Source organism: Periplaneta americana, chromosome 17, assembly GCF_040183065.1.
Source record: "Periplaneta americana isolate PAMFEO1 chromosome 17, P.americana_PAMFEO1_priV1, whole genome shotgun sequence".
In the NCBI taxonomy this organism is placed as follows: Eukaryota; Metazoa; Arthropoda; class Insecta; order Blattodea; family Blattidae; genus Periplaneta; species Periplaneta americana.
Window position 1 is genome coordinate 1,777,350 of NC_091133.1, and position 26,850 is coordinate 1,804,199.

Consider the following 26,850-nt stretch of genomic DNA (forward strand, 5'->3'; position numbering starts at 1 on the left):
GACTTAGCTCACATTCAGCATACATTTTCATGCATCATAAAAACGCTCAAAAGTCTCCAAAATAGGCACCTTTCACTATCTGAAAGTTTTGAAATTATAAATAGTACTGTGGAACAACTGAATCGTGGTAGAGGTAAAGTTGCAGATGCAGTAAGAGCTAAGGTGGACACTGTACTTTCAAAAAACCCTGGATATGAAGAACTACAAAAGGTTGTTGCTGTGATGAGTGGTGAATCAACAGTGAAGATTAACTTGGACTTATCCCCAGCAGACATTGTGAAATTGAATTATGTACCAGTTACTTCTTGTGACGTCGAACGCTCTTTTAGTCAGTATAAATCTATCCTCAGAGACAATAGAAGAAGATTCACTTTTCAGCACTTGAAAGAAATGTTTGTAACCTATTGTTATGGTAACAGACAATAAAAATTGTGTTTTGTTGAAACTACATTGGAAGATAAGGTACGTCCATTATATTTTTTGTTTAGTTTGATTAAAATGTACCAATATTTAACGTACATAGTCATTTTTTTATAATTTTAAGTCCATATTTAATTCCATATTTTGGTAAAAATCCATATTTAATTCCATATTTTGGTAAAAATAACTACATATATATTTACATATTTCATATATTTTTAGTCCATATAAATCCGTTCCCTGGTGATTATATATGGATATATTAGGGGCAATACCCAGAAGTCAAATGAAGTGACAGTTACTTTTCAGCCATTGCACGTAGTAATTGGAGTTAAATGTCGAACACAGCAATGACGTGTGCCTGTACCTGAAATATTCGGATTTCTTGGCTTCAGCACAAGAACTCCGAAGAAAATGGCTGTAGCTGGTTTGTCTTCAAGTACTGTACTGTGAGTTATCTGTGCAATGTTGCAGTTCAGACTGACGGTACAATACGTATCTGATTGTGAAGTAAGGTAAGTACGTGATGTATGTCAAGGAGGTACCAGCTTTCAAAACGTGCTGTGCAACCCATCCATTGTCTGGCGTTGAACTAAATCCTAGCAAACCTGTGTACGCAATGCTTGGAGTGACGTAAGTGCAATTTTGAAGTGCAGGATGTTCGACGAGGACACGTGGGAGTTACCCGTGCATACAGAAGCCTTACCCACAGAAATAATTCTTGCCCCATTAATCATTTGGGGAGAATTGCAAGAGAGCCTATTGCTTCCTATCTTATTTATGCTTGTTTTGACGTGGTCTATTACGCCTCAGTCTTTAAAGATGGCATTTAGTATTCACACTGTATAAAAACAATTTTCAAATCTGACATGGATTGATGAATAAAAAAAAAACCTTCTCTAGGGATCTCTTAAGAATTTGGAGCATTATATTGCATTTAAGTTTAAAATATCATCTCATTATTTAATATTTAATGGAAATAATATTAAATAGAACGATGCGTTGAAATGTTTTTGAAAAACACTATTACTTTTAATATGATAGCAAAAACAAATGTGTAACAACAATTATTTATAATATATTATACTTTAATATTGGTTGGTTTATTTGTTTGCAATAGACTGTTTTGGCATTTAATCCATTAACAGCCTATCTCTCATAGTGTATGTTTGGGCTGACTTCCAGGTGCGATGCATCCATCTCTACTTCGTTGTCACATAAGTTGCTGTTAGTTGAGGGTAAGATGCCAATCTCGTGGAGGTATTTCCGAAGGCATTCATGATCTGTGAGTATCCTGAAGGCAACTGGTGGTTTTTTAGGGCTTGTGACAAGATATAGCTGTCTGTTTATATTTTTTGCAACTTTTGTTCTCAGAAGCTTGTTTCAACTAATTGTCATTTGCGTGCGTGTATTTGTGCGTATTATTCTTTTGATGGATTCATATGCTGTTGGTTTCAGTTTACTCTGACAAGGTCAGCTGCTAAACCATAGTGCGAAGGAATTCACTGCATTATTACCTTATTGATAATCTGTAGATCGGGATAAATGCAGCTTATTCTTGTTCAGTTGGCATCTGCTTTTACTCTTATTTTTAATATCATCAACTCTTATTTTTAATATCATCAAGATTTTAGTCTGAGGACATTACATACTGTTTTAGTAGATTCATCAGAATCCTTTTTAAATGTCATTATCTCTGAAATTTCCACGTAAGCTTGTTATTCACCTATTTATCGTATTTAATACATTCTCGTCCAATGTTGTTTTTGTAATTCGACTATTTGTGAGTCTCAAACGATAAGTGTTACCTTCAGAAGTACTTTTTGGTGAACCTTGGCTGTCTTCCGTCATTTTCTGAAATGTCTTTATTAATGCAATATTGTTATACACACATGAAGATATGTTTTCGATGATATGATCAGGAGTTCCCTTTAGGCTTTTCTAAAAATGTTTCATCTGTCTGATTTCTTGTAAATATGATCGTATACGTTATATCGTTTGTTTCCTCATACTGTTTTACCAGGAAACTCGTTATAACACAATTTTACATGCTAATGATCCAACATTCAGTACTAATAATAGAAATATTTAAATAAGTTGGTAATAGTTTATTACAGGCATCAAAATGGTTTTTTACATCACGAGGCTAAAGCTCAGACTACTCCACAAAGCAGTGAAAAAGTAAAATTTGTAGTTATTCATAATGATGGAATTTTAACATGGGATTCTTATATAAAATAAATATATTAGCATTATAGTCAGCATGTTTGCCTTTCCAAATAAGATTAAAGATACTACAGCTGTTTGAAAAGTTCTCAGAATGAACGCCAGATAGCCTATCAGTACCTCAGCCCTTGGCATGCCAGTGAAATCCTCCACCCTCGATTGAACAGGTGCGCAGAATCGCCCAGATGTCTTGGTTTGTTTTGTGTCGAGAAGCAGGTAAGGAAGAGTAATTTAACAGTTTGAGAACTGGAGAAGACTGAATATCGTGCAGTGATTAAGTAATTACATAATGAAAATAGGAATGAAAGCGAAAGAAATTAATTCCGATATGAAAGACGCATTAGGGGACTTCGCTCAATAATTTGCTATTGTGTAAAAGTGGACTAGGCCTACTGAACTTAAACATGGCCATAAGAGCCTATATGAAGGCCAAAATCAGCAACTACGACAGCAATGATTGAAATAGTCCACGATACTGTTTTGCAGGATCGTCGTCTGAAGGTGCGTGAAATGACAAAACCCAAACTAAACCTATAGATTAAACGTGGTTTAGGTAATCTGCCCACGGATACTCCAGAGTCAACTGTAAGGTTGCAAGGATTTTATATGCACATTTGTCTTTTAATTAACTCAGTAATTTAGTGGGCCTAACTTTAAGAATTCCATATGTAATGTACATAGCTAGTCATTCCGCACAGCAACCACACTTTTGTGGAATTCCACACAGTTTGGCATGTAACATGTTAACTCTAAGTAGCAACCAACGAGTTACCTCGCCATTTGATTTTGGGTGGTGCGATTGGTGAGTGGATTGGTGCGATGCGGTCAAGGATGGCGTCCTTAATTCATAGAAGGCACTAAGGAGGCCGTGAATATTCCAATTTCTCGTCTTGAAACTTATTGGTGTGGAGGAATCCATTTACTGAGTTATATGAACTTCTACTTCATACATTTGTGTGTCTATATTACAAAATTTGGAATTATCATACTACTGAAGAAAGATATTATTTAATATCCAGTTCGAGTCGAACTATGATTTCATCAAGAGGTAGGCTATAATACGTTAGGGTTCTTGTTTATAATACAGTGAAACCTCTCCTAACGGACACCTCCAAGATACGGACACTCCTCATATACGGACAGATTTTTCTGTTCCAACTGAAATAATATAGAAATAATGATAAATTTAACTCTCGTTTATGGACATACTCAGACACGGACACGGACTGTTGTTTCACAGTCTTAAAGCTTGCTTTACCTCCTGACTGCGGACGGAACTTGGATTTCAAGACCTAATGTGTTAAAAAATAGAAAATTTAGTTTTGAGAGCCGTACAACAATTCATTAACATGAAAGAAGACAATAAAGGTCTCGTAGGTTACCACTTGCCCAGCTGGCTATCCCTTGTTAGCTGGAAGCGGGTGGATAAACGAAGTCATAAAATTTAACCTGTCTGATGGATCCAGGTTTCCACGATCGTGAAATTGCATTCGACACATGATAGGGTTAGTAGGATTATTGTCTTCATTTCAATCAGTTGTTCTGTTTCGAGAGACATGGCACCTGAACGTAAAGGTTAAGTTGAAAACTGTAAATTACAGTGCTGCGTAACTGTAGACCAGGGGTCGTCAGCACAGAGCACGCTGAGCTAGTCTCTCTTACCCCGTGCACTAGGGTGCACTCCGTAGCTGCTAGCAGGTATGCCATCTCTCCCTCTTGCACGACGGTGCACACGGGACAGCACCGCGTACCCTTTGCACATTTCAGCGAGTGCTGACGACCACTGCTGTAGAGCTAAAATAAAATTGCATGGCACAGTACTGTAGTTTCCTTTTTCGATCATATCTACTGTGGTAGTTCAAAGTTGCAAAGAATTTACTGTAGTATACTGTATTTAGAATTAAACTACAGTAATACATTTCATTTAAAGCGTGATGGGATACACTCCCTCCCAATAAAGGACACCTCCTAGATGCGGACAGATTGTTATATCCCTTTGATGTCCGTAAATGATAGGTTTCACTGTATATCGTTAGGGCTGCTTTACTAATTTTGGTGAATTGTAATATTTATCCATGAGCTTTTTCCAGTTACTTACTACATGTCGATTATATCCTACAATCATCCACGACCGTGCTGAGGAGGAAGGCAGTAACTTTATAACTAAAAAAATTTTTTATTTTATATTATTGGGTTATTTTACGACGCTGTATCATCATCTAGGTTATTTGGCGTCTGAATGATATGAAGGTGATAATGCTGGTGAAATGAGTCCGGGGTCCAGCACCGAAAGTTACCCAGCATTTGCTCGTATTGGGTTAAGGGAAAACCTCGGAAAAACCTCAACTTGCCCCGAACGGGATTCGAACCCGGGCCACCTGGTTTCGCTGCCAGACGCGCTGACCGTTACTCCACAGGTGTGGACTCATAACTGAAAAAAAAAAAACGCGTTCAAAGTTAAATATATTTCCCATTAAGTTTGTTTCTCCTTTCTGAATTGTGTTGCAGGTGTAAAATAAATAGGAGAATTTATTTATGACATCAGAAATGGAAATTTTGCTCAAATAATTTGATTGCAGCAGTTACTACCGTTTTGCAAAGTATGAGGGATAAACTCCAGACTGGTTGGCGAGTTGGTATAGCGCTGGCCTCCTATGCCCGACATCTTCATTTGCCTGCATTTCAGAATTTATCTAAGATTTGTTTATTGATGGAAACAACATTACAGATAACCTAATAGGTAATGCTTTCTTCCATTTTAAGTAACTTATAACTATGTTTGGAGATGGAAGGATATCTGTCTTGTATGACTTGAGGCTTTCCTGGCATTTGATGTAGAATAACTCTTCTCTGATTCTCAGCCAAGTGAGTTGGATAGTTGCTTCCAAGCTTTCAGTGACTAGCTCTGCCATCTTCTTCAGAGAATGAAGTGTCGTGGGACCGTGTCTAGCCAGTATATAAACGTCAGTAGGGTTTCCCGCTTCGGGCCAATCAGGAACTTCTTGCTGGTCCTGACTGTCTGCCGTGTGCTGGTGGCGTATTGATGGCAGGTTTCCATGCTGTACTCAGCTGTAGACCCCCGTCTCTGTTGAAATTATTGCCACCTAGCTGGATTTCGATCTCTTCCTTGATGACCAGGTTCCAATAACCAGATGTCTTTTTCAAGATAATGGTGGCGCTGAAATCTATCTTGTGGCCCGTTTCCAGGCTGTGTTGTGCTACTGCTGACTTATCAGGGTGATAAAGTCTTACGCTGCTTTGATGTTCCTTGGAACATTCCATAATGGTCCGTCCTGTCTGCCCGATGTAGCATTTTGTAGACACCAGATTTCCTCAGACCAAGGTCGTCCTTAACTGGTCTCAGCAAGTTCTGAATCTTTGTGGGCGGCTTATGGATGGTCTTAATCCCGTGTTTTCTTAGCAGTCTGCTAATGTTGTTCAAGATGAGGCCATAGAACGGGATGTATGCCATGCCCTTTGTCTCCTCTTGTTCCTCGGCTGGTGATTTGTTCGAGAAGGCCCTTCTGAGGGCCAAACTGATTTCCCTGTTGCGGAAGTTGTTCTGTTGGAATGTCTTGCGTAGATGACGAATCTCAGAAGGGAGATTCTCTTGGTCCGAAATCCCTCTCTCCCTAGACATGGTCCCACGACACTTCATTCCCTGAAGAAGATGGCAGAGCTAGTCATCGAAAGCTTGGAAGCAACTATCCAAGTAATCTGGCTGAGGACCCGAGAAGAGTCATTCCACATCTGTCTGATCCCGATGTTTCGCCAGACTGTCACTGGATAGCGAAAACTCCTACAGGTCAATTCTTTTTATTTCTCTGCAATTCAGCTTGGATAATACATTCTAGATTTCGTGTGAACTCTCTCCTCAAATTATTTTTTTCTGATTCGTGATTGTTAAATTCGGCTTACAGAAATATAGGCCTAGTTCTGCTGTTTTTAGGTTTAGTCAAGGAGCTTCTTTGTCACGCACTCTGTTGCCTAGTTTTCAGTGATTTTGCAATATAGGAATCTTTGTAGGATTGTTATATAATACTTCAGCAGTGAACGAGCAATTTGTTTCTTTGAATCGTTATGAACTGTTGTATATATTAGCATTTGAATCCATAAACGTGACAGCATTAGAATGACAATGCGTTATCGCGATGTATACTATTCCAGAAGTGCTGCTGTATGTCTGGCTGGAGCGTTGAAAGGTGTGCAACACCTGAACATTTAATTCCGTGGGCAAAATAGTGGCAGCAGATTCTTATAACACTTTCAATTGTTGCGTGGGTTGGGATTTTGTAAAACTTTTGAGATGTGAAATAAATGAAGAGTCCACTGCAAGAATGATGGATTTCATTTGGAATACATTTTGCAGGAGAAGCAATTGAAAGTATGAAATACTTAGCGCTCAAAGCTTAACTGTGATTTTCCGATCATTACTGGACAATGACTATCAGTGTTAATGCCATATAACTCTCTATGTACATTCTATATGTCTTAAGCTATGCATTCTTGGTTCATTTTCGACAAGAAAGTGACATCCATCATTCTTGCACTGGACTCTTCAAATTTAAAGATGGTTTAGGCCTATAGTTAAGTTATTTATACTTTTGTTTCGTGAATACCAAGATTAAATATTATAGCTTGTCACTGGAATTAGTGTGTTTTAGAGAAATTGAGGGTTGACATTTTGAGCAGGGTTTCCTGATCACGTGATTAATTTTTTCTATATTGGCATATATTCATGCCAGCGTTCTTTCTTTCTTTCTTTAATTTGCTACCATCCATCCTGGAACAAGACTGAAAATTATTTTGTTTATTCCATTTTGTAACTAGGTTAGGCTTACTGTGTGTTACGGGCATCATCAGTGTTCTGAGAGATAGGATGCACGTGGAGACGTTGACGTCATCATATTACAAGAAAGTGGAACAGTTTTATCCTTACAGAGTGCCACATAAATGTTTCTCGTTAAAACTGAAGCCATGCGAACTGACCTCATCTTCACTAATAGTGTGACCTGCATTCTATTAGAAGAGTAACACTTTTCATGCATGTCACTACATGTGCTGAAGGGAAGGAATAGCACAGTCTAGTATATACAGTCGCGAAGCTCAATACGTAGTAAATATGCAAACATTAGATAGTTGCTCACCACTAGGATCGCTAATATCGCCTCATTACAGGCAATGCAAAATAGTACCGTCACAGTCTATTGTTTCGAGCACCCTCAAAACTCAAGCTTCGTGACTGTATATAGTAGACTGTGGTAATAGCTTGAAATTTTGAAATTGGCACTAAAATGGCATCTCTAAACATAGCTGCACTCGGTCTACTTGCCTATCCATAGTCTACTTCTGTGTGAGCCTAGCAGCAAAGTCATGGTAGCTTGTGAATCCGAGGTTCTTGGATTCAGTCCCAGTGGAGGGGAATGGATTGTAAAGGATGACGTGGGAAAGAACCTGTTGGAGGGCCGTGGGCAAATATTGTCGACCATTCCCCACCTGTGTTGTATTTAAACACTGCACAATATCTTCAATTAAATAAAATACTGTCCTACTATACTGCATTCCATAATCCCTGACAGGCAAAGTAAACATTGCCAGCAGAAGAAGGGAGGAAGATAATTGCTGCTCAACCAGTGGTAGAGGTCACATCCTACGCTTATCTTCAACTTGAGCAGTCTGAAGCTTTCTACCTTCGCCCAACTTCAAGATAAGTCTGAAATGTGACCTCTGCCATTGATTGAGTAGTAATTATCTCTCTCGCTTCCTCTGCCGGCAATGATTACTTTGCGTATCAGGCATTATGGAACTTAGTATATTCCCATCTCTATGCTATTATGCTTGTATACACACATATATCTTTGTGTGTGCGTACGTGCGTTTTTTTTTACTTCTTTGTACTGTAATATTTCTTCTTCTACATGTTCTTAGCCAAGACCGTCCCAATGATTTTTCTCCAATGACTTTTTTCCCTTGTTTTATTTTCTGTTGCCTTGCTTGGAAAATGTTAAGGTTGCTCTCTACATCATCCATCGACCCTGTTGAAGCTGGTCCCCTGCTTTCCTTAAGCCTCTGATCACAGCATTGCAGCACAAATTCCATACTCTGTGTTACAGTGCACGTATAGAATCATTGTGTGCGCACTCTTAAATTGGTGGATACAACAATCTTGTGCACATACTCTCTTCACGCACTTGAGTTTAGTTTCTAATACCAGGGTGAAAACATTTTGTGCGCACTCTTTGTTCATTAAGTACGTGTTACAGCTAGTTGTAAATGGAGTGGACAAGTTAAAAGATTATTAATTTTATAAGAGAAATTGATGCCAATACCGTCTTCGGAAACCCAATTCTTTCCTTCATCATTTTCTTCTTCTCCTGCAAATACTCGCTATTCTAACCTGACAGTTCGTAAAAATGACACCGCACCTTGATTGGTGAAGTTATGGACCTTGGTACGTCAAGCAGTGATTTGTAAAATTTGTATATCTTTGGAGATGAATAGAATATTGTTTCATTTAATTACATATGTTGTTTAAATCACTGTAATGTGTCTTTTTTATTACATTAACCGATTTATAAGCAATAACTTCTTTATTTTACATGATGTATGTCATTTTAATTATATCAGTTCGTTCTAGTAATTTAATTTTTGTTGGTGATATTGATTTATGTGGGCCTATTCAACAAACATCAATGCCTTGTGGCCAAGTGAATCATTTTTATTTATTTTGATTATTTTGGAGTTGATGTCAGTCGTTATGCTGTTATAATTTGCAATCGTGGTTGCAACAAATTGCAATTCTGTGCTGCCATATTTAAATTAATAACAGTGTGACCTCTGCTTTTATCTTGGTTGATTATAAGTCTAGTTTAATAAATGTTTCACGAATGGCACTGTTTACATCTGCATACTCTAGCAGTTGTATGGCTTTCACTGTATATCTGTATCTGACACTTTTGAAGAACAATATTGAGCAGCAGACATGATAAGGCATTGTCAGAAACTCCCATGATGAATAATTTTATTTTGAATCCTTGCTATACATTTAACATTTCAGTGAAAGTGAGTATTGCCTATTGATGCAGGGTGTCCTGTTGTGATGCAGGCAGTCTGATGTATAACTTTGTGTATGCAGACTCAGTTGTGATGGACGTCATCAAGATGGAGCCTGAGGAAGTCGACCCATTGGCTTTGAAAGGAAGTAACTACACAGATGTCGAGGTAAATATTCAAACACATTTATCAGTAATTATCAGTATAGTGGGTAAGTGTTAAGCCACTGTAACCCAGTAGTAACAAGTATGTCTGTGGTAGTGTATGGTATGGGATTTGTTTGTTCAAAATTACAATACAGTCTAAATGTAACACTTTACCTTCATAGAGTTAGCAAATCACAGACGGGAAATTTACAGCAGAAAACGGAATTCATCTACAAGAGCTTCATAATGTGAAGAAATTTAATTTGTCTGGTTGAGGTTTGGCCGCTCGGCCTCTTGTCAGTGGTCAGCCTCCACTGGAGTGTGATCATACTTATTGGAGTAGTTTTTATTAATAATAGGATATACGATTGACGCATGCAGTGTGATTGGCGCAATATCGAGCTTTTTATGAATGAAGTACTAAATCTACCAGCCACAGAAACTCACTTTTAGAATATTACTGGCCAGTTATTGTTTGTCCTCCACACCACGTACATCTAGGATAATTCAGTTGCTATTATTTCACAAAAATCAACTATTCCGAATATCATATTGATTGTCATTAGTAGAACCCGAAAGATTGGCAAAATGACTTTATTGCATGCAGATACACAGCTTTTCTTAAAGGAGAGTTTCTTATTTTGCCTGTTTTAACAAAATTGCTTTGTTCTAAGTTTTAATGCCTTTTTTGCCTTTTGTACATAACATTACATTTCAAAAATATCTGAATAAGGAATAATTAAAATGTCCAACGAAATTATGATTTTATATTTTTCTGTGTAAAAAGATGACATATTGTTACTCTACCAACTTACGTATTGTGATTTTAGTTCATATGATGGCATTAGGTACCAATATATTGTGACTTTTTATACTGAACAACAATGTAATTTTATTATCTCAACAATAGGATTTGCTCTCCACACAGTAACACAGTATTCGTTAGTGCACTCCACAGACGACAATGACAATTTACTTGGATTATTGAGAACAACAGTGAACTGTTAATCTTAACTAATATTCACAAAGCACTATTTACAACACAGAACTGTCAGTTCTCAGTTCACAGCTCGTTTGTCTTGGCTAGTTCTTCTAGCTCAGTCACTCGCGTTCACAGAACCTCGAACCCCAGACCTTCAGAGACGATCCGCTGAACTTCGAACTCACGTCCCCCAACTGCGGTCCACTGCACTCGAACTCCGGGGTTCAGGCTCCACAGTTACGGACACAACTCAAGTCGCGCTCTGGTCTCGAAGCTGGCTTCACTGCTACACAAGACTAACTCGCTTACTGTCCAAATCTGCCTGTGACAACACTGACTTACTGACGGGCTGACTGACGTTCACTTGCGTGCGTAATTTATACCCACAGTGACGTAGACGAGAAAGTTCGAGCTCTCGATTTTTCCACTTCGACGGACTTCTGGACGATTCGGGAGGGTCCGTCCCCCCTTCACTCCGCACGTAGCAGTTTGCTTCCTCCCCACTCGGCAAGCAGCAGATGCGCGCGCAACCTCCCCTCGCCGCGTCGCCGTAATACACCCCCCTCTGCCCTCTCAGCATGCAGATGCTCCCCGTACCAGCGTTTCGTCTGCCGCGCACCCTGTCGGACACGCGTTCGAACCCCGGTGCAGCTGTCACAATATTGTTGATTCAACTGCAACTAGTGAAGATGGTTTCTTTTACAGAATGAAGAAATTACCACTATAAACACGTGTTAAATTCACACACATAAAAGTGATGTCAGTTTAGATCCGTATTGTTTGAATTGGAACCAATCCTACCGCTGTCCTTGTAAACACTTTAGTACTGTTAGTGGCCTACTTGGGTAGTCTTCAACATACCTTCCCATTCTTTTAATATATTCACAAACACTTCCATCTGAATAACAGCAACCAAAACCGAGGGAACTGTCTCATCATGAACTTGTCAATGTAATACCGGTATTGTAGGGCCGCGTTTAGTAGCGACTTCTGAGAGCGGGGAAGTGGGGAAAAGAGAAGACAACCTCGTCACCTCTGTGTGCATTCTGCGGCCCTCAGGTAACATTGAGTATCACCAGTACGAAAACATTACCTCCTCACAGTTTGTATTTAGCAATGGAGCAGCCAAGATCAACTTGACGGCGTGACCAAGTAATACATCGTAGAGAGAGGAAGATTATAAAGAATATAATAGAATGTTGCGACGAAGAGGCTAATCGCTCCCCTAAGGCAGGCTACGTCCAGAGCTGCTAAATACGCCGGCATTAGTAATGCAAATGTCATAAGAATCTGGAAAATGGCCAGCGAGCGACCAGATGACATTGAAACAACTCCTGGTAAAAAGAATTAAGACTTTATTTCTACTGGCATTACAGCTCATTGCTGTTTCATCAATAATTCGCATTATTTAAAAATGCAATTTAAGTCGATTATTTACTTTTTCCTGTAACAAAACTTAACAATGGTAGTATGCCTAATTACTCGTACTTCAGAAATTTCAGAGTTGATTTACAAGCTATTTTTCATGAAATAATTTGGTAAATTAGCTATATACTGAACACTGTAGATGGTTTTAAAAACAAATAACATGTGTCAAATTACGAGTATCTGCAAAAGAGAACCAGCCAACTGCAGATTTATATTTGAATAAATAACGAACTAAGTCGTCGTCATCATCATCATCATCATCAACATGTAGCGCTGGCCTTCTATGCTCGAGGTTGCAGGTTCGATCCCGGCCGAGGTCGATTTTTTAATTAAGCAGGTTATTTTACGACGTTGTATCAACATCTAAGTTTATTTAGCGTCTAAATGAGATGAAGGTGATAATACCAGTGAAATGAGTCCGGGGTCCAGCACTGAGAGTTACCCAGTATTTGCTCAAATTGGGTTGAGGAAAAACCTCGGAAAAACCTCAACCAGGGCCCCGACCGGGATTCGAACCCGGGCCACCTGCTTTCGCAGTCAGACGCGCTAACCATTACTCCACAGGTGTGGACGCCGAGGTCGATGACATATAAGTGTGTTTAAATGCGACAGGCTCATGTCAGTAGATTTACTGGCATGTAAAAGAACTCCTGCTGGACAAAATTCTGGCACACCGGTGACGCTGATATAACCTCTGCAGTTGCGATCGTCGTTAAATAAACCATAATTATATCAACAACAACATTGGTACCACAGCCTATTGCAGACCTTGACCGCCCCTACAGCGCTCCAACATTTGTTCATATCTTTTGCCTTCCGTTTCCATCCTTGTACTTTCAGTAAGAAAGTGCCATTTTAAAATATTCTAGGTGGCCAGTCTATGTACACCGTGTTCCGCTTATAAGTATAATAAAAGAAATAGTTATAATTTCATAACAATGCATGCAAATGGGTTAAGATTGGTACCATTGTAAAGAGGAAATTGGGAAGTTTTAATCCATTGTTGTTACTTATTTTTAGAAGACTCACGCATGCGCAGATCATTAAATAAGAGAATTCGTATCGTATCTTTAGTCAGTCAGCATGTGGACGCCACAGCAGAAAGCCTTTTGTGTGCTGTCATTAGCAGAACATAGATCCATAATTCGTGTACAGCGCTTGTTTCGCCGTCAGTACAATCTTAGACCGAGGGAAGCTGTACCGACGTACGTCTCAATAATGAAATGGGATAGGCAGCTCAGAGAAACAGGAAGTTTGTTGTCTAATGCAGGTAAACATTCCAAGCGTAAAGTGTCTGACGAAAATGTCGAACGCATTCGCGAGGCATTTCAGAGAAGCCCGCGGAAATCCATTCGACAGGCTAGTGTGCAGTTGAACATCCCACCAACAACAGTGCATACAGTGCTCCATAAAAGATTGCGTTTGCGAGCGTACAAGCTGCAACTTCATCAGATGATTACGCCGAATGATAAACTGGAACGAAAACGCTTTGCAGAAACAATGTTGGATAAAGTGGACGATGACGACACATTTCTAACTCGAGTCTGTTTCTCAGATGAGGCAACCTTCCACGTCAGTGGAAAAGTAAACCGACACAATTGTCGCATCTGGGGGTCGGAAAATCCAAGTGTCGTAATTGAACACCAACGGGATTCCCCTAAATGGAATGTTTGGTGTGGGATCATGCGTGACAGAATCATTGGTCCCTATTTCTTTGCTGAAAAGACAGTCACTGCAAACACGTACCTGGATATGTTGCAACTGTATGCTGTGCCACAACTCCCAGATGGAGCAATTTTCCAGCAAGATGGGGCTCCACCACACTTTGCCAACATGGTTCGCACATTCTTAGACGAACAATTCCCTGCAAGATGGATCGGAAGAGGATCACCGTACATCACATGGCCTGCCAGATCACCAGATCTAACACCTGATTTTTTCCTGTGGGGGTTTGTTAAGGACCAGGTCTACAGGACGCCAGTACGTGATTTGGCAGACTTACAAGAAAGAATTTATGCTGCTGTCAACAATGTTACACCACAGATGCTTCATAACACTTGGGTCGAGGTTGAATACCGGTTGGATATTTCCCGTGCCACCAATGGAAGCCATGTTGAGGTTTATGGAACATAAGGTAACAAAAATTCCCAGTTTTCATTCTTTGTAGCAGTTGGTTTCAACTATATACTTGTATTAATTCAGAAGTTATAGCTATTTCTTTTGTTATACTTATAAGCGGAACACTCTGTATATATTTGTATTTTACTTACTTATTGTTTAATGTTTAATAACGTCGTAAGGAATTTGTGCAGTACACACTAGTTTCAGTAATGAGCTTATGAGCATAAATAAAAGTTTGCCACTACAGCCATAGAGAGTTGTCTTGTTATCATTTGCGGAAATTCTCTTCATCTGCAGAGCGAATGTTTTTTGTACGCAGGTAGAACGCTGTCAACGCATCTCTGCTATCGCGATTATGTCATACATATGTGATCAGGGGTCATACTCAGACTTGGGAGCTCAGCTCGCTACTTACCGCGGCCCGACAATACAGCTAGTCTATTCACTAAAAAAGAAAATTGACGGAAAACCCAGTGATTCTTCACTTTTACAATGTTATACAGCGAGAAATCCCTTACTGTTAATAGTGTTAGGAAATAAAAAAAATGTACAAATCCCATATTCTTAGCAGTGTGTGAAATGTACAAAAATGTTATTTAAGAAAAATATCTGTGATATATGAGGGGCTCACAACCAGAGCGGACCAAGTCCACCAGTGGTCAGTTTGTGGATTAATGCAATCTCGGATGAAGAAAACTTGGATTTAGTCATTGCCATAACAAACCAAGTCCATAACTCATTTGTTACTGCACAGAGGGCAGCATTTCCTATGGCAGGTTGCTAAGCGTGAGCCAGGAGCTTTAAGACTCAATATCTCAGAACTATTCAGACGGACTTGGTCCACTCTGGTCGTGAACCCCTCATATATGCGGTTAATTTAAAATATAAATTTAGTTTTATTTAGCCCTGCAATCTGGAGAGGCCACATCATGAATTGTGTATTAAATTGTGCCGAAACTCACCATACATTGAGAAGTAAGTTACATGGTTATGTGCTTAATTTCGGCGAAGACATTTTCTACAGATGGCGTCATTCTCCTCTGCACGAGATGTGAGAAACCGTAAGTCACGAAAAAAAAATTTTGTAACTCAGCATTTGATACCAACTAAATATAAATGTGCTGCTGCTGACAGGATTGGACAGAAAAAGATATCCTTAATTTTAAACGACAAACTGAGGGGTAAAGAAATATAAAAAGGGAAGGTACTCAGATGAGAGGCATGATATGTGCTGATATCACGGATCAGCAATCACAAATAAAATAAAGTACTGTGATCCACGAGACCACTGGAGAAAGTCGAGGCGCCATTTCTTGAAAGATTCGAGTTTGAGAGGGCGATTTCAAGATATTCTTCCTTATGTTTGAAATCAACTTGTCTACTTTGGATTTCGATAGATGAAACCACTGACATCAGAACAGTTATATTGTATTGTATTGTATTTATTTACATTCCATATTATTCGTATGCAACAAGTAAAAAAAAAAAAATACTAGTATTATAAAGTCTACTTTGGATACAACGTCCTTATTTCTACATTTATATATATATATATATATATATATACATGTTTCAGACCATCGTATCAGGGTTTTTTCTCGAATCGATTGGTGATACTACCATTTCCCGTAACAAATCAGGTCAGTATACGAGGGGGATCCAGGAAATAAGGACCGTTCGCGCATACCCGCCACGCAGCTGACTCCCTTCCTTGTTTGAAGGTCAACTGGCTTCCTTAACATGTGTTCTCATAATGTTGTGAGTACTGGTTGCAACAAGTCGCCATTGTGCATTTTGTTTTACTTCAAAATGAACGACGTGATTGATAATCCCGCCGACTGTGAGGTGAGGAGTGTGATTCGATTTTTGAATGCCCGACATTTGAAACTTGTAGAAATTTACCGGCAATTGAAAGAAGTGTATGGTGATACTGTAATGAATGAAAGAAATGTGAGAAAAAGGTGCGAAATGTGAGAAAATGGGCGAACAAATGTCCACGATGAAACTCGACCCGGACGCCCATCACTCATCACAGAAGACCTGAAGACTAAAGTGAACGACAGAATCTTGCAAGACAGGCGCACATCACTCGACGAATTGCATATTGCCTTTCCTGACATTTCTCGTTCTTAATTTTCTTGGTGAAATTGTGTCGCAACATCTTGGCTACCACAAAATCTGTGCCCACCCGCACACTGCTGCTTCAACTCGAGAATTGCTGGATGAATTCAGTTGGGAAATCTTTGATCATCCGCCCTATAGTCCAGACCTTGCTCCTAGCAATTTTCACCTTTTCACTTAGCTGAAAGACTTTCTGGGTGGTACGCGTTTTGGAAGTGATGAAGAGTTGAAGAAGACAGTGAACACCTGGCTTAATGAACTGGTGGCAGAGGAGTATAACACGGGAATTCTAAAGCTAGTGAACAGATACGACAAATGTTTAAATGTAGGTGGTGATTATGTAGAGAAGTAAAGGAAGCTTCAGTTATGTAACAGATTTTGTTTTTTCAAATAAATATATATTTTTTTAATTATTGCAACAAAACGGTCGTTATTTCCTGGATCTCCCTCGTATTTTTTCATTAATAAACTTTCTCGTAAATAATCGTGAAAACTTTGTAACTAATCCATCAGTTTATAGCATAAATACTAATCACAAAAATGATTTTATACTCCATCAGCAAGTCTATCATGCTATCAAAAAGGAGTGTGTTATATAGCAGTTAAATTTTTAATAGTCTCCTGATGGGTATACAAAATCGAACTGAAAACACAATATTATTTAGGGCCAAATTAAAGAAGTACCTAATTTCTCACGCCTCCTATTCTTATGTGAATTTATGACATTCAACAACAGTGCATGAATATTTCTGTCTTGTATTAAGTATCGATAGTACCTCTTTGTGTTGTAAAACTCTTCTGTATATATTTCAACTACATTATGACTACAACTAAGACTATGTGATATTGGTTGTTCATAAAAAACTTTTGATAACGAAAACCTATATGTAAAGAATCTACTTTTCTTCCCACCAACATCGGCGCGAATTCTATTCACAGCATCTTCATAGCATACATTTAAATATGTTCCTCTTGTTGCTGACTCTGATGGTTCCTACTCTTTAGGTATATCCTAACAGAATTATTGTTTTACAATTTCCAGAATGGAATACCTGCTTCCATGAAGGGTTTGCATAGGTCGAGAGAAAACAGATTGTCTACTGGATGTCGTTGTAATTGACAAATGTTAAGAAAATATTTATTTATTTTGGCACGTAATTAAGTTGGTGCATTCTATATCAGCACTTATCAATCTGTCGTTTGGGTACCTTTCTTTTGAATATCTCTTTACCTCCTCATTTCGTCGTTGTAATTGACAGGTTTTAAGCAAACATAATTAAGTTGGTGAAATCTTGAATCATGATTTGTGCTCCATGGAAACTTTCTTAGCCTCTAAATTTATGTTTTTACAGAATTTATTATAATAAGTATTAGAAGATTCAATTGTTATGTGAATAATGAAAAATGAATGCATTTATCCTCTGCTAATGTCTGATAATTAATAATTAAACAGAAAAAAAAATTACATGTAGCCTAGTTCTGAAAATATTAACTTCAAATATGGGTGACAGTTGTGGTCCACATGAGCACTAACATTGCATTTGAGTGCTGACCAAATGGGGACCTGGATGTATGCATTATGAGGTGACTGAAACTCTACAAGAAAACGAGGCTGCTTCAGTTCGTGAGGTGAAGAAACTCTGTGTTGTTCACAACTAAGGAATGATCTTTCGTTCATATTAGCACATTATGGCTTGTTACCAAAGACAATTAGAAAGGGAAAACTCCAATGGCGTCCATGAAGCTAGTTCAAGAATTAGTGGTGCATTGAGAAAAGGGAGTTGTGTTGCAGAGAGTAATGGGCGCCATTGAGGATGTAGAAACAGTGACACAAATCTGTGACGTACCTGAAAGTGGATATTCTGTTGGTAATATGAATGCAGCAACAATCGGGTACTTTATGTCTGCACCAATTACATCAGTGGAGTTGGAGGGGTCATTTTGTATTCCCAGAAAACACTCTGAGACAGAAGACTAGGCATGGATGTAGACGACTTAAAAAAACAAAAACTGGCTGTTACGTGCAACCGAGATAACAATTAAAGGTAGAATGTTGATTTTTTGTGTTAATACCGTTATGATGATCAATGAAACTGAAAATAAAATTGTCAGTGTATAAAATACTGTTTTAGTTTTTCTATCTTAAAAATTTAATTGTCTATTTTTCACATTTAAGATGCCTTTTTGCCTGCATTTTTTAGCCAGAATAAATGCCTGATGTCTGACTTCCAGGCTCTACTCAGTATCCAGGGTGGTTCAGACTACCCGTAACAGTCATTTATTTCGGAAACTAGAGCATGAAAATTTTCGAGACAAAAATATTTATTACTAAACCACATGTGAACTTTCACTAGAGCTTAATTTCATCAATCAGCTCTAACAGGAAGTAGGGTCAGTGGCGTATAATTTAAAATTTCAAATGGGAGTCGGGGTCAAATAAGGTACCATTTGATAGAGCTCTTCAAAACAAACGTTTTTATTAATTCCTACTCTGCCAGTCACTTGACCACTCCGAAGTGTTAGGAGTCACTGACAGTGTTAGAAGAAGAGTGCAGGTGTGTGCTGCTCAGAACGGCAGACAGTTTGAAAATTTATAAAAAAATTAATGGAATTGTCCAGCCTTTCAGTAACATCTCAGCATTAATTGTCTTGTTTACATTTTCGTCTTGTAACATTTCTCAATATTGATGTCATTGTCTTTTTGTACGTTTTCTCATTGAAAGAGTAGGAATTGATAAAAACGTTTCCTATGAAAGTTGTTTGTTTTGAAGAGCTCTATCAAATGGTACCCTATTTGACCCCGACTCCCATTTCAGATTTTAAAGTGATACGCCACTGACCCTACTTGCTCTTAGAGCTGATTGATGAAATCAAGCTCAAGTGAAAGTTCACATGTGGTTTAGTCATTAATATTTTTGTCTCGAAAATTTTCATACACTAGTTTCCGAAATAAATTACTGTTACTGGTGGTCTGAATCACCCTGCATAAAATTGGCAGACATTTTGCGTCTTGCCTTTTGCGTTATTATTTTGTCTTTTTGTCCTAAATATTTCTACTTTTCTGATATATAACGATTCACCTGCTGATAATGGATTTGTGAGTAGAGGCCAACGTGGCTCTGTTTTCAGTTTTTGTCCGCAGTTCCCTTAGTAAACGTAACAGTCACAGATTCTGATGCACTCTATTAAACATCAGAGTGTGACTCTCTGCTAAAATTGGTCCGCAATATTTTCCAAGATATGAAATACTTCCATGAAGCGGAACAAATTCCCCACACTCTTCTCATTACACTGCCCTCACTCGATTGTTGTATGCAACTGTTACGATTTACTGTTCTGATTTTTTGAAACTCTCTTCCCTGTAATTTTTAAAGTCGTGCAAATTGTAGTAAAACAGTGTACGGCCCATAAAATAGCATATTATTAATATTTTGTGTGTCTTTGTTCTGCAGGAAAGAAATGTACAGGGTATCCACATGACTGGAATAAAAGTGCAGTGCATTGATGAGAGCAGTGAGCGCACGTCAGCCATTAAGCCTGAGGAAACTCTGTTGACAGTCTTTCCTTCTAGGGTGAAGTTTGAGGCGGAGGTAAAGAAAAGCATATTTATTTGTGTAAAGTGATGCTCGTTCAAGTGTCTAGATGAACATTCCAATCTTGAAAATGTCGCATATTATTTTATGTTACATGTTAGCATTGCTCTAAAAGTGTGGGGATACTCAGAGTAACTAGTTTTCTAATATTGTTTATGCTCGACCATGCCGAAATGTAGTAATTATACACCTGGTAGCAGACCTTTAATGCATGTCATTAAAGTAAACCTACTCATTAAAGGTCAGGTCTTTCAGCCAATGACGACTCAGGTTACAACTGTTCAGCCAATGACAGGTCAGCTTTCTACCGTTATAAAACCGCAAGTATCGATTATTCTCGGATATGCAATCGAAAGAGAATTAGCGAAAAGTCACGGAGACTGGAAATTCAATACTGTCGCAGAAGGTTATGTTCTGTTAGTATAATAATTAGCGTTAATTGTAAATAATATTCAAATAAATTCAATTTATCATCTCGTTTTTCAATGTCTAATTTAATTTCAATGTTATCTCTGTAGATTCTTATGGCCTAGCAAGGTCAATGTGGACATCTGTTCCTCGGAAAAAAATCAATACTTTCGCGTCTGCGCACATCTCACAACATACGGAACATTGCTCAATGTTAAATACAAATAAAATTAATAATATCAAGTTAGAAATATGGTCGAGCATGAAAAGTCGTATGAAACTCGCTTATAATGGTAATTAAGAAGCTCGTATGAAAATTATGAAACTCGCTTGTGCTCGTTTCATAAATGTCCATACTCACTTCTTAATTACCTTCATTATAGGCTCGTTGCATAATGTACATTAATTTTAGTAACCAAATTGGGATATTCTTGCATTTAGCATGTCGTCTCCCTTATCCCAGAAGCATGAATGTGCATTTTAGAAGTTTTGAGAAAAACGTAATAGAAAATTCGAAGTAGATTTAAATTCAGTGTTTTTCAATTGTATTAGTTTTTGTTGTGCTACATGTTGTACCAATATTTAGTATACTAACAGTAAAAGTAAATTTGTTTAAAAGTTGTTACGTTCCACTCATCAATATTTTTGTCACATTTCGATACATTCTTGGTTCTGGCATATAAAAAAAAATTAAAATGTACATTTGTCAGTATTTGTGGAAATGAACTTATTTATTTTTAATACGTTCTTACGGAATTTAGAACATAATCTGAATTTCAGAAACAATTAATTGGCCCAGTATAACACAATTTTACAATGAAAAACAAAGAAAATGTGTATGCAAGTGATTCTGGTTCTTCCCGCTCGTCAATGTCTGGTTCTGATAGTGCGTCGCGAACACCTTCATCGCCTTTCAGTGACATGCATGATATTCTGGCGGAATGATCAACTTGTCCGACATCGTACACAGATCTTTGTACTTTGATGCAGAGATTGAAAATTTCTCATTGAAGCTTTTGTTAGCCCTGTGATGTTGTGGGTCTGTTAATTTCCACTTCATGAAAAAGTAGGTTGAAATCTGTTAATAGAGCAGTGATAGGCTTAGCCAACAGTTAGATCTCATGTGGATTTTGGAAATCTCTCTGTCAAAAAAAATATTCTTTCTACGTTGTTCTCAGAACAAATGGGCCAGGATTGTTCCTGCATGTTCCAATAATTAGGAGCATACACAGGGACACTTACAAGTTCTGCGTTAATCTGACAAAGTGCCATGCACTGTTCCTGTACCAAAAATCGATGAAGTTTCGCTCGTAAGTAGAAGAAAGGTATTCATTTGGTTGAGTTTCTGAAAAAAGTCACCCCCAAACCCAAAATTCAATGTTACCATATACGCTTATAGGGTAAGAAACTCAAAATATTTTAAAAGCGTTATTTTTCAATTCTAATGATGTAATTGTATAGTACGAGGGGGATCCAGAAAATAACGACCGTTTTGTTGTAATAATTAAAAAAAAAAATTTATTTGAAAAAACAGAGTCTTTTACATAACTGCAGCTTCCTTTACTTCTCTACATAATCACCACCTATATTTAAACATTTGTCGTATCTGTTCACTAGCTTTAGAATTCCCGTGTTATACTCCTCTGCCGCCAGTTCATTAAGCCAGGTGTTCACTGTCTTCTTCAACTCTTCATCACTTCCAAAACGCGTACCACCCAGAAAGTCTTTCAGCAATTCGTCAAGTGATGTGCGCCTGTCTTGCAAGATTCTGTCGTTCACTTTAGTCTTCAGGTCTTCTGTGATGAGTGATGGGCGTCCGGGTCGAGTTTCATCATGGACATTTGTTCGCCCATTGTTGAACATTTCGCACCATTTTCTCACATTTCTTTCATTCATTACAGTATCACCATACACTTCTTTCAATTGCCGGTAAATTTCTGTAGGTTTCAAATGTCGGGCATTCAACAATCGAATCACACTCCTCACCTCACAGTCGGCGGGATTATCAATCACGTCGTTCATTTTGAAGTAACACAAAATGCACAATGGCGACTTGTTGCAACTAGTACTCACAACATTATGAGAACACATGTTAAGGAAGCCAGTTGACCTTCAAACAAGGAAGGGGAGTCAGCTGCGCGGCGGATATGCGCAAACGGTCGTTATTTCCTGGATCCCCCTCGTATGTATTCAGTTTTTGAAACACTGTTTATTGATAGCACAGTTTACTGCTATTGCATGGCATAAGGAATTAAAAGAAAAAAAAAACATACAAAATATTCACATATAAATTCTACAATACAAAAACATTATGGAGTATTTAGCATAATTTCACCATAATATGCAACTATTACGTTTTGTTGGACAAAATAAATCTAAGCCGAAGTGTCTCTTTCCTTCTACAGACGTCATAAAGATCTTGAAGGTGCTTGATTGCCTGTTCTGCACACTGATTTGTTCTGGGAATTTCCAGTCCCGATGGTTCTTGATTCCAAAACTTTTTCACAGATTTCAATGCCTTTTCATGAACCTGCAAGCTGCTACATAGCTTCTGATAATCAGCTGCATTGTACGTTTGGCCAGCAAACCAATGGCCCGCCCATCTGTAAGAGATGAATCTACAAATTTTGAGTAGTGAGTCAGTATAAGAATAAATGCCAAAAAAGCTAGTATTGCTCGGGAATTCCATCTTGCATTACTTTAATTAGGTATTTTCTGAAACTTTACTTGCGTAAGTCTTCCAGTTTCTTAAGTTCAAGAAAGTTCTAGAAGCTCCACAAAGTCGTAGTGCTACTACTTATAATACGCATATACGATTTTAGGAAATTTGTCTTGGGGGTGACTTTTTTTTTTTTAATAACTAAACAGAAATTAAAATCTTTTTCATTATTTCTTTGCAAAAGTTCATCAATTTATGATACAGAAAATCAATTATTTTGCAAAAAGTAAAAAAGTCATGACCCTAATGCACATTCTTCTGCTGTCCACCACATCCTTCTGATATAATTCGAACTTGTTTGACTCATGACTAATGCTCAATGACTTTAACACATACTAGTTAAGCTCAAAGCTGTGCAAAGAAGCAGATGGTGAAAAACAATGTTATCATAACTGCAGGTACAATCAGTTGATCCAACTCTAAACGAAAATATCAGGAATGTTCGAGAAGCCAAGCAATTATTTATTTAATTATTTATTTATCTATCTATCTATCTATCTATCTATCTATCTATCTATCTATCTATCTATCTATCTATCTATCTATCTATCTATCTGTCTGTCTGTCTGTCTGTCTGTCTGTCTGTCTGTCTGTCTGTCTGTCTGTCTATCTATCTATCTATCTATCTATCTATCTATCTATCTATCTCTGTCTGTCTGTCTGTCGAAACTAAGGCCATCAGGCCTTCTCTACCACACGCCAGATTACACAAGAGAGAAGACGCACATAAGAAATAGAAATTAAATTCTAGATACAAATACAGAAAGCACAAATGCAAAAAGAATGAGAAAATGTATACAGTTCCATCATGATTTATGTACAGTATTTGTATAGCCATGCAATAAATCGTAAGTTAACGGCAATTTCTAGCCTTTTTAATTTGCTCAGCGCGAACCAGGATGTAACTTTGTCTTATTGACTTCTTACAGCCACAAACCCTGTTCATTATTTTTTATAAAACCATCTCTTTTATATACTGTATGATATATACTACTGGGAAGTTAAGATCACAATGAGCACAAAAGGTACTAATATAGTATATTGTCTACGTAATATATTAGTGATTAAGAAAAATGATGAAATATCTAGCAGTAAGTAGCTGACTGCAAATATAAAGCAGAACAAAACAGTGACAATTTCGAAACATTTGCAGTAAGTTAGAATACTCAGTTTACTGCATTGCACTCTACGCAATAACGAGTTTGTTTTTTAACACTGTTAAATTCTGACAGTCTCTGATGTCACTGGGTAGGGTATTCCACAAGCACAATAGCGAGATTGTGTATGATGATGAATACGATGATGTCTTATGTGTTGGTATGGCTAGTATGCGACTATTGTACATGCGTGTAAAGAGATTGTGTAATGATGACAGGTAACTGAAATGGGAGGCAAGGTAGGTAGGTGTAGAAGTGTGAAGGACTTGGAAAAGGAGAACAAGAGAATGAAAATTTCTACGTTCGTTAAGCCATAGCCAGTTTAGAGTTTGCAAGGATAGGATAATGTGGTCAGTACGACGGACATCGCAGATGAAAATAACACAAGAAATATGAACACGTTGTAATCTTTGCGTCTGGTTGACATTGTGGTCAGTCAGTAGAAAATCATAACAATCAAAGTGGGATATTACTAGTGTTTCCAGTAGTATTTTTTTGAGCAATAGGAGGAGAAATTTTCGAATTGTGTTTAAGGAATGTAGTATGGAAAGCACTTTTTTGATAATATGAGTTACTTGGTTATTCCAGTTTAAATGCGTATTGAAGTAAACTCCAAGGTTTTTAACAGAGAAAGCAAAAGGAATTATTGTGTTGTTTAATTTGAGTTAAGGAGTAGGAGTATATAGGACCCGACATATTTCATGCTGTATGAAACAGAATATCACTATAACAAGTAATAATTTTCTAGAAAATTACATATCTATTCCAAAATTTAAAACAAACAGAAAAGATATAATAATATATATTAAGTTACATAAAAACGGAATTATAATATTGTACTCAGCGATCATCTTGAAAGGCACTACAGTGATCAACTGTGTACGTTCCTAGTGTTTCGAGTGAAAAAAAAAATCCTTTTCTGTTTTACACAATGTTTAGAAAGATTTCTTTCATTGTCTACTGTATTGTCCACAGTATTATAGTTCAGGAACATCTGCCTCTTCGTGATGGAATTTGCGGTCGTTGCAGATGATTTCTTTTTCAGCTCCCCCTTTCCCCCATGTCATCTGTCACGTGCAATAGCTGGAGGGTGATTGTTCTGTGAAGCTGATACAGGATTTTTCTCGGGTATATCATGTATGGGATCTGACATTGTCAAGGCCTGCCATTTGTCAGGCTCACCAGCCAGTCATTCACATTACTTCTTGATGTGCGGTCTTATGGTGGTTGTTTCTACGAAGCAGTATTGTGGTTGCATTTGCTGTAAAGATCGATGACACAGCAATGGCACTCTCGCACTGCACTATATCAATCAGAAACTGAATGCGCTGTTCTATGCGTCACATGTTCACGAAGACGATATCTGAATAGCTTCTGTGAGTAACGCACCCCTTCTTGATTGCCCAAATTGTTCACTTTCTCAGGCAAAATGCTTGTTCAGGAGTGTTTAAAACGATCATAAAATCAATATTAAAGGACAGAATATTCATATAATCTCTTGCTTCCGATTTGTCTGTGCTACCCTTTCTGATTTCTTTTTGTCTATCACGTTCCATTTTTTTCATCTGCTTTTCTTCTACGTCATTAGGCCTTGCTGTTTGCGAAGGCGTTATATAGTGTCACTCAGACTCAACATTAAGTGCTTGTGTTCTGCGTGCTTACGCCGCCCATGTTAGGCCCGTAACACACTTGAGTTTTCGCTAGCAAGAAATGTGTTGTGAGAAAGGCGAAGAGCTGTCCTCCACACACTTGGCGAGTTCTCGCTATCACAGATCACACCTCGCTATGATCATCTATGCACTGCTTTCATGCAGAAAGCATTTATCTGATTACACAGAGCGTTCGCCTACAGGTGGGGCCAGGAAAGCGGCCTGCCTGCGGTGTCGCTTGCAGGAATCGTCTATCCATAAGCTTCTGCTTTCTATACTATACTCTGTAGGGTTTTAATTTTAAAAGTTTAGCAGCAGTAAAGACTGATGTTTTTGAAACACTAACTTCCTGTGAAACACGTCTTAGAGATTTACTAGGAGAGCGTGTAAATGATGCACTGGTTTCATCAATTTTTTCTTCCGTCAATACTCTTCGTTTTCGCTTAGGAATTGTAGCATTTATCGACCCTGTTGTCCTTAATTTGTTAACAAGACGTCTAACAGTTTCTCTACTCTGAATTGGAGCACCCGAATATTTCACTTCAAATTGCCTACACACCTCTCTAAATTACTCTGTTTTCACATATGCATCATACATAAAGACTCTCTGTTCAAGCGTGAATTTTGCATTTTGCATTGTTAACAAATTTTACACAACACTGAATATTTAAGCAACTGTGTCAAGAAACTGCACTGTACGTGTTAAATACTGCAACATCTGGCTCACAACTGATAACTTGTCGACCTTGATTGTCGAGCGTGTCTCAACAACTGCGCGCACAAAGCGGCGTATCAGTACATGCCGCTTTCCTGGCCTCACCCGTAGG

General features: G+C 38.1%; 1 protein-coding gene across 1 annotated transcript in view; it reads left to right on the plus strand.

Moving 5' to 3' along the window:
• The first annotated feature begins 3,442 nt into the window (after positions 1-3,442).
• Positions 3,443-26,850, plus strand: part of LOC138693370 (zinc finger protein 841-like) — an 85,789-nt gene continuing 62,381 nt past the window's right edge. Inside the window, exons 1-3 of the mRNA XM_069817290.1 lie at positions 3,443-3,694; positions 9,752-9,867; positions 19,950-20,087. Of these exons, the coding sequence (XP_069673391.1) occupies positions 3,679-3,694; positions 9,752-9,867; positions 19,950-20,087 (270 nt within the window). The 5' untranslated portion in view covers positions 3,443-3,678. The remainder of the gene's footprint in view (positions 3,695-9,751; positions 9,868-19,949; positions 20,088-26,850) is intronic.